General features: G+C 38.1%; 1 protein-coding gene across 1 annotated transcript in view; it reads right to left on the bottom strand.

Moving 5' to 3' along the window:
• LOC106087022 (innexin inx2) overlaps positions 1-7,703 on the bottom strand; it is a 28,806-nt gene extending 21,103 nt beyond the window's left edge. Inside the window, exon 1 of the mRNA XM_013251892.2 lies at positions 5,929-7,703. Coding sequence (XP_013107346.1) covers positions 6,031-7,128 — 1,098 coding nt within the window. The 5' untranslated portion in view covers positions 7,129-7,703 and the 3' untranslated portion in view covers positions 5,929-6,030. The remainder of the gene's footprint in view (positions 1-5,928) is intronic.
• Positions 7,704-9,013: the final 1,310 nt, after the last annotated feature.

Genomic DNA, 9,013 nt, shown 5'->3' on the forward strand with positions numbered 1-9,013 from the left:
GGTACTAAAAGTACCCTTATTTAAGGAAAATGGTACTTAAACTACCCTTGTTTAAAGAGAGGGTACTAAAACTACCCTGGCTTAAAGAAAGGGTACTAAAACTACCCTTTCTTAAAGGAAGAGTACTAAAACTAACCTTACTTAAGGGAAAGGGTACTAAAACTAACCCTTAAGGGAAGGGTACTCAAACTACCCTCGCTAATGGGAAACTGTACTAAACCTACCCTTACTTAAGGAAAGGGTACTAAAACTGTCCTTCCTTAAGCGAAAGAGTACAAAAACTACCCTTGTTTAAGAGAAAGGGTACTACCCTACCCTACCAAAAGTGCTAAAACTTCCTGATGGATATGGTCACTAAAACGACCATTCCTTAGGGAAAAGGATACCAAACCGACCATTCCTTAGGGGGAAATGGTACTAAACCGTCCCTTCCTTAGGGGAAAGGGTACTAAAGGGCCCTTCCTTAAGGAAAATAGTACTAATTCTACCCTTACTTAAGGGAAAGCGTACTAAACTACCCAAATTTAAGGGAAAGGGTACTAAAACTACCCTTACTTAATAGAAAGGATACTAAAACTACCCTAACTTAAGGAAAAGTGTAGTCAAAATACCCTTACTTATGACAAAGGGTATTGAAACTATCCTTACTTAAAGAAAGGGTGCAAAAACTACCCTTATTTAAGGGAAAGGGTACTAAAACTACCCTTACTTAAAGAAAGGGTACTAAAACTACCATTGCTTAAAGGGAGGGTACTACAACTTTCCGGACTTATAGAAAGGGTACTAAAACTACCATAACTTAAGACAAAGGGTATTAAAACTGCCCTTATTTAAGACAAAGGGTGTTAAAACTACCTTTGCCCAAAGAAAGGGTACTAAAACTACCCTTACTTTAAGAAAGAGTATTAAAACTACCCTTATTTGAGGAAAAGGGCACTTAAACTACTCTTACTTAAAGAATGGGTACTAAAACTACCCTTTCTTAAAGGAAGAGTACTAAAACTACCCTTGCTTAGGGGAAAGGGTACTAAAACTAACCTTACTTAAGGAAAGGCTACTCAAACTACCCTCGCTTATGGGAAACTGTACTAAACCTACCCTTACTTAAGGAAAGAGTACTAAAACTACCCTTACTTCAAGAAAGGGTATTAAAAATACCATTATTTAAAGGAAACAGTACTAAAACTAACCTTAGTTAAGGGAAGGGTACTAAATTTACACTTACTTAATGGGAAGGGTACTTAAACTACCCTCACTTAAGGAAAAGGGCATTAAATCCTACCTTACTTAAGGGAAAGGCTATTAAAACTAACCTTGCTTAAGGGAAAGGGTACTAAAACGACCCTTACTTAAGGAAAGAGTATTAAAACTACCCTTACTTAAAGGAGGGTACTAAAACTACCCTCACTTAAAGGAAAATGTACTAAACTAACCTTAAATAAGGGAAAGGGTCAAGCTACCGTTAATTAAGGGAAATGGTTCTAAAACTACTTTTACTTAAGGAATGGTGTGCTTAAACTACTTCTACTTAAGGAAAGGGTACTTAAACTACCCTCACTTAAGGGAAAGTGTATTAAAACTTGCCCTACTTAAGAAAAGGGTAATGAAATAACCTTTACTTAATGGAAAAGGTCTAAACCTGCCCTTCCATAAGAAAAATAGATTTAAAACTAGCCTTCTTTAAGAACACACAAGTGAAAAGTACTAAAACTTCCTCGTGGATATGGATACTAAAACTACCTTTCTCAATGATATGGGTAATGCAACTACCTTTCTCATGGATATGGGTACTAAAAGTACCTTTCGATATAGGTACTAAAACTACCTTCCGCATAGATGTTGGCGCTTCCTTATAGATATTGGTGCTAAAACTAACCTGCCTCAGGGATATGGAACTAAAAGTACCCTTACTCATGGATATAAGTACTAAAACTACCTTTCTTCATGGATATGGGTACTAAAACAACCCTTCCTCATAGATATGGACACTAAAACTACCCTTACTAATGGGTATGGGTACTAAAACTACCTTTTCTCATTAAAATGGGTATTAACACTACACTTTCTCATGGATATGGGTAATAAAACTACCCTTCCTCATGGGTTTGGGTGCTAAAATTAATCTTCCCCATAGAAATGGGTACTAAAATTACCGTTCCTCATGAATATGGGTACTAAAACTACCCTTCATCATGGATATGGGTACTAAAACTGTCCTTCCTCATGGATATGGGTACTAAAATTAACCTTCCTCAAGGATATGGGTTATTGAACTACCCTACCTCAGGGACATAGGTACATAAACTACCCTTCCTCAGGGATTTGATTTGCACAAGATTAGCACTTAAATGGCCGTAGTAGCTAAAATTTTTAGCCGATCCGCACAAAATTGGTCACAGACTGTTTTGTAACTGATCTTAACTTATATGCTAAATTTTGTCAAAATCGGTTGAGATTTAGATATAGCTCCCATATATACGTATCGCCCGATTTGCACTTAAATGACCGTAGTAGCTAAAATTCTTAGCCGATCTGCACAAAATTTGGTACGGATTGTTTTGTTACTGATCTTAATATATTTGAGAGGTTTCATGAAAATCGATTCAGATTTAGATATAGCTCCCATATATACGTATGGCCCGATTTGCACTTAAATGGCTGTAGTAGCTAAAGGGTGATTTTTTTGAGGTTAGGATTTTCATGCATTAGTATTTGACAGATCACGTGGGATTTCAGACATGGTGTCAAAGAGAAAGATGCTCAGCATGCTTTGACATTTCATCATGAATAGACTTACTAACGAGCAACGCTTGCAAATCATTGAATTTTATTACCAAAATCAGTGTTCGGTTCGAAATGTGTTCATTCACCGTAACGTTGCGTCCAACAGCATCTTTGAAAAAATACGGTCCAATGATTCCACCAGCGTACAAACCACACCAAACAGTGCATTTTTCGGGATGCATGGGCAGTTCTTGAACGGCTTCTGGTTGCTCTTCACTCCAAATGCGGCAATTTTGCTTATTTACGTAGCCATTCAACCAGAAATGAGCCTCATCGCTGAACGGTGAATGAACACATTTCGAACCGAACACTGATTTTGGTAATAAAATTCAATGATTTGCAAGCGTTGCTCGTTAGTAAGTCTATTCATGATGAAATGTCAAAGCATACTGAGCATCTTTCTCTTTGACACCATGTCTGAAATCCCACGTGATCTGTCAAATACTAATGCATGAAAATCCTAACCTCAAAAAAATCACCCTTTACAATTTTCAACCGATCTGCACAAAATTTGGCACAGGCTGGTTTTTTACTGATCCATATGACATATCAGTAAAATTTCAACAAAATCGGTCCAGATTTAGATATAGCTCCCATATATATGTATCGTCCAATTTGCACTAAAATGGCTGTAATTACCACAATTTTTAACCGATGTGCACAAAATTTGGTAAGGATTGTTTTGTTACTGATCTTAACATATTTGAGAGGTTTCATGAAAATCGGTTCAGATTTTGATATAGCTCCCATATATATGTATCCCCCGATTTGCACTTAAATGGCCGTAGTAGCTAAAATTTTCAACCAATTTGCACAAAATATGGCACGGACTGTTACATTACTGATCTTAACATATCTGAGAGCACCAGTGCAGATTTAGATATAGCTCTCATATACATATATACAATATATTGCCCGAATTTATAATTGTTGGCTAGGTGTAGGGTATTATAAAGTCGGCTTCGCCCGACTTTTGCCTTTCCTTACTAGTTTTAACTTAAAAACTTCACCCCAAAATGGTGTCGCACTGCGGCACGCCGTTCGGCTATAAAAAGGAGGCCCCTTATCATTGACCTTAAAGCTTGAATGGGACAGCACTCATTGATATGTGAGAAGTTTCTCCCTCTTCCTTAATGAAATGTTCATGAGCAAATTTGTAATTTTATTATAACATTATAGATATTTTGTTTTTGGGGATTTCCAAAAATCTCTTATCATCTCCATTTTAGTTCTCTACCTACCCCATTCAAAAAGGTTAATAGTTTTTTGTCTAAATCCATTAATATCTATTTTGTTATCTACTTAAAAACAGATTTCTACACATTTTGGTTTTACGAAATCTCCAACAGGCTCATTATTCAAAATAAGCAACAGCAGCAGTAACAAGCAGCAGCAGCAACAACTTGCTTCTCCCAATAAACCTGTCCCAGTATGGCCAAGTGTTTTCAATACAGGTAGCCCTATGGACGAAGGTTGGTAACAACCTGTGTTACGTTTTTGGAAACAGGGGTCTACTATAGACCAGAGAGACCTCAATATTTTTTATAAGAAATTCATAGCCCTGAACTTGTTTTCCCCACATACCCATACCAAAGCATAATAAAGCGAAAAAATGATGCTGCTGCACATGTATACATAGATATAATGTGATAAGTAGGAGAGAAGGAGGAGATAAAACGAAGTCAGGTTCAGAAACCCAAGATTGTTTGGAAACAACAACAAAAAAAAGTATATAGCCTTTTGACTTTTTTTATTGGTATATCACCATCTTCTTTTTCTACTTGACAAAAGAGAAGCTTGTTAAACCAGTTTCTTGGTCTAAGACGACAACGGCAACGTTAGCGACGTTGTGTTGTCTTCAAGACGACAACGACAACGACATCGAACCCAGAAGATCTGTAAAAACTGATAATTCACCTGGAAACAAGCAAAATAGCTTAACAGGCGTCAGTCAGCAACACGAGTGGCGGCTAGCTAAGCATGCGCATTTCATAGTTCGAGTCAAATTTCATACAACATACATTCAAACCTACATACAAATGGTTGGACAGATAGGCAGACAGACGGATGGACGGACATTGTTTGTAACTTGCCGACGACAATGGCAATGGTTTTGTATTGAGTTGGATGGAAAAAGGGTTTGTTTCGTTTATTGCCTCGGCCTCCATTGTGTTGTAACTAGTTTTGTTTGTTGTTTTTGCTTTGGTTTTTTGTTTATTTATACTTTAATGTAAAGCGCAGGCGCGCAGCCATATTGAATTTTTCCCTAGAATGTTGATGCTTGGGAGCAGTTTGCGGCAAGAGAGTGATATTTTGTAAGGTTTCTTTGAAGCCAAACAAAAAAAAAAAAAAACAAAAAACTCATTTTGCGAGTTTAGATCTCTTTTCCACTCATAAATACTCACTCATTTGCTCATTTTAGTAATGTGTAGGTATTGGTAAAACCCGCTACTAGTACTCATTCAGCTAATGTCTAAGTGTTGGTAAACCCCGCTAAATGTAGTGGTTTGCAACTCTCTCTCTCTCTCTTTCTTTCTCTATGCTATGTTGATTTTACTTTGAAGGGAGTGAGTTTTTTCTCTCCTTCTCTTTGAGCCGATTTTGGTCTCTCTCCCTGTTTTTTATTTTCTCATTTTGTTTGAGTTATTTTGTTTTTGTTTTTGCTTTTTGGAAATAATAAGTTTTTTGTTATTTGTTTTTTTTTTTTGAAATTTTCGATTTTTTTCGTTTAATTTATACAGTTTTTATTATTTTTTTCGTCTTCTTAGTTCGTAAAAAATAGATTCGTTGTGTTTTTGATTTTCTAGAAATTATTTATATATATAAAAAAATATTTTTATTATGTATAGTTTGGAGTTATCTAAAAAAAGATAGTTTATCTCAGCTTAGTTTTAAGGTATTCTCCTTAAAATTTTGCTTCACTTAATACTTCTAACAAAAGATAACCTCACAGCAATTGCAGGGATTTTGTGATTTGTAAATTTAAGTCTCTTGGTCAACAATTGGTCCGTGGTAGCCCACCCTATTAATGTTTCTAAAGCGTAAAAGTAGTCATAGTTTAAGGTCTTTCTTAAATTAAAAAAAAAATTTTTTGAAATTAAGTGTTTGAGAAAAAGTAAAATATATATAAAAAGAAATTCATACATATTTCGTGTGGTGGTTGGTATTGATGGTGATGGAGTTCTTGGTGGTTGTTTGTTGTTGTGGTCGTTGGTGGTGGTGGTGGTGGTTTTTTCTATTCTATGTTTATGGCTCCATGCGTTTCGTATGACTCGAATTACCACCCATCTCTTGCGAGAGATCAGCTATCACTTCTTTGTAGATCAAAGGATCAATGTTCTTGCCGAGTTGATACAGCAAAAACCAATCGCCAATGTTGCATTGCTTGGCCACGGCCTCAACATCTTCCACATCGGCCAAGCGGGAACGGGCACGCAGCAAAAGATGTCTCAATTTGGGTCCCATGACCACGGCAATGCGATAGACCAGTGAAATGCCCGAAAGTATGGACAAAATGATGAACCAGAACCATAGGAAGACATAGATTTTCTCATTGACAATATTCAACGGCAGCACACAGAGACCATCGAACTTCTGCACCGAGCCGGAAGGACCATATTTGTGGAATGTACATTTGGTGACTTTGGGAAAGACCCGGGCCATGGGATCGATGCGCTCATCTGGCTCCATTTCGGTGAATTTCAAAACATCACTGCCGTAGGTGGAGAACTCGCCATCCAAAAAGAAGTCCACAAAGTAGATTTGCCCTATGACATTGATGAAGTTCAGCGCCTCGCACAAAAAGAAACGGAATGCATAGAAGTTGTGGCGATTCAGATTGTCCGTAAAGTACTGCACCAAAATGCGTTTGCGATCCGTTTTGCACTCCTCATTGACAATGGGGCTATTGAGGTCCATGACCAACATTTTGAGGCGTCCACCCTCCCATGATTTCCATAGGTAACGCGGCACATAGAACAATATGGCCTGGAAGAAGAGCACAAAGCACACCCACTGATAGTATTTGTGGTATTTGATCTCATCCGCGCCCTCCACGTGGGAGCCCACTCCAGGCTGGACCACATCGCGGCCGGTAATGCCAGTCAAACGATCAGGCACTGTAAAAGTGGAATAAATCCAGCAATAGGTGTCCATCACTCCCAAAGGAATCTCGTCCACAATACAATCGATGGGATCTCCTATGTATTGGCGTGAGGTGACCAGCAGTGAGAAGGCAATCAATATGATCACCGTCGCTTTGTAATGCATGCGGAAGACATTGTTGTCGATGCAGACCTGATCGATCTTAAGCAGCCCCTTCACGGAGCCAAAGACATCAAACATCTTGCCGGAACTTTAGTGGCGTGGCAAACAAACACAAAAAGGCACAAAACTCACAAAAGAAATATTAACGCTAGTCTTGACTTTTGTACTTAAAGTTCGTTGTTTTTGTTTATTTTCGACTTTTTCAACAAAAAAACCCGATTTTCGCGTTTTTCCTTAGAATTCCTTTTTTCTCACTTAAACTTCATAATAATAAGGAAGCTGTGGTTTTGGCTTTTTGTCAACGATTTTTTTCTCTCATAAAAATTGCACACGCGGTTCTGTGGTTAATTCGAGTACTATAACTATTAGCGTTAATGCGGCTGTTGTTGTTGTTGTTGCAGTTTGATGAAGGCCCTACTATAAAAACTTCTTGTTTGGAATTCATAAAGATTGTTGAAGGGAGGGGGACAATTTATTCTCTAAAACGAGATAATCATTTTTTTGTGTGGCGTTTAGGCTACTTTCGTTTAATTTCACTTAAAAAATTCTGCTTGTTTTGTATTATTTCTTGTTCCCAAGGGGCGTACGACGTTAAACGACGCTGTGACACCGTCACTTAAACACTCTGTTCGAATAGAAAATTTCAACTGTCGAGCTGGATCTCTAACGAGTGGTTATTCGGTCTTGTTACTTATCAAACGAGTTGAGTGAGTTTTCCGGCACGAGGCTCTCACGCACACTTAGAAATGAAACAAGCAAAACTGCAGTGGTAAGAGTAAGCAGCAGAGAGCCTGAAATTTCGTAGTATGGGTGTTTAACTTACTCTCTGAGGCCAAAGATGCCTTGCCATGGTGAGTATTATAAATGCGAGAGCGCAAACACTGGCAAACAACAGGTATGCAGTGTGAAGCTGTGGTGGGTAGTAGTCATCTGCTCAAAACCTTAGCGTCTGGCTATGCACAACGTTCACACACACACAAACGCAGCATCCATCCTCAATCATATCTTAAGTCATTATGCATTATGCCTACATGCCAACGAGTGGGCCAGTATTTCGTTTGTTGTGTTGTAGGTGATTTGTGTAGCTGTATATGTAACTGGATTTCCCTTCATGTCCCAGGTACATTCGTGTATGTAGAACAAACCAGTCAAATCGAGTGTTTGTTTGGCTGCATTTCTAGAGGATTTGTTTGGCTTGGGTAATTTTCATGATGTACATACCAATACAACATAATCTGCTGCAGTATTACAAGCACGGGGTGGATCTTGCTTATGCTTTATTGCATTCCTTTCGTTCAGCAAAGTCTCATCATGCTTTACTCTCTTGGGTTATAGTGTCCGTCTACCTAACCCCTAATACACTTAAAATCCTGTTAACGCTTAATGCGACAGTAGAGTTACACTTTTTGGGTTTTATTATGTATAGCACTAAAATTTTAAAGTACGAGGGTTGTTGGAAAAGTGAAGGGATGTTAACTCTTTTAGAAAGGGCTTTAATGAGATTTCGCCAACATTAGGAGGGGATAACTGAACAATTTTTGCTGATGTTCTCTCCAGGATTCGAACACAGGCGTTCAGCTCAAACTCAAACTTTAGCCTACGATTTTTTAAGTCAAAGTCCGTCCGTTGTTAATTTATCTTCAACTTCCAGATGAAGCTTGAATCCTTAGATTTGAAATGAAAGCCAATGGTGTTGTGTATGAAATAAGATGAAAATTATCTCATAAGTGTACAACAAGTAAAAGCGTGCTAAGTTGGCCGTGCCGAATTTTGGGAACCCACCACCATGGATTCTGCTAAAATATGTTAGCTATATCTGGTTATAGACCAATTTGGACTGTACTTGGCGCAGTTGTTGCGAGTCATAACTGAACACAATGTGCAAAATTTCTGCCAAATGGGACAAAAATTGCGGCTTGTATGGTCTCTAGGAGTCAAATCGGGAAATCGGGTTGCATGGCAG

The sequence above is a fragment of the Stomoxys calcitrans genome, chromosome 4, assembly GCF_963082655.1.
Source record: "Stomoxys calcitrans chromosome 4, idStoCalc2.1, whole genome shotgun sequence".
Classification (NCBI taxonomy): domain Eukaryota; kingdom Metazoa; phylum Arthropoda; class Insecta; order Diptera; family Muscidae; genus Stomoxys; species Stomoxys calcitrans.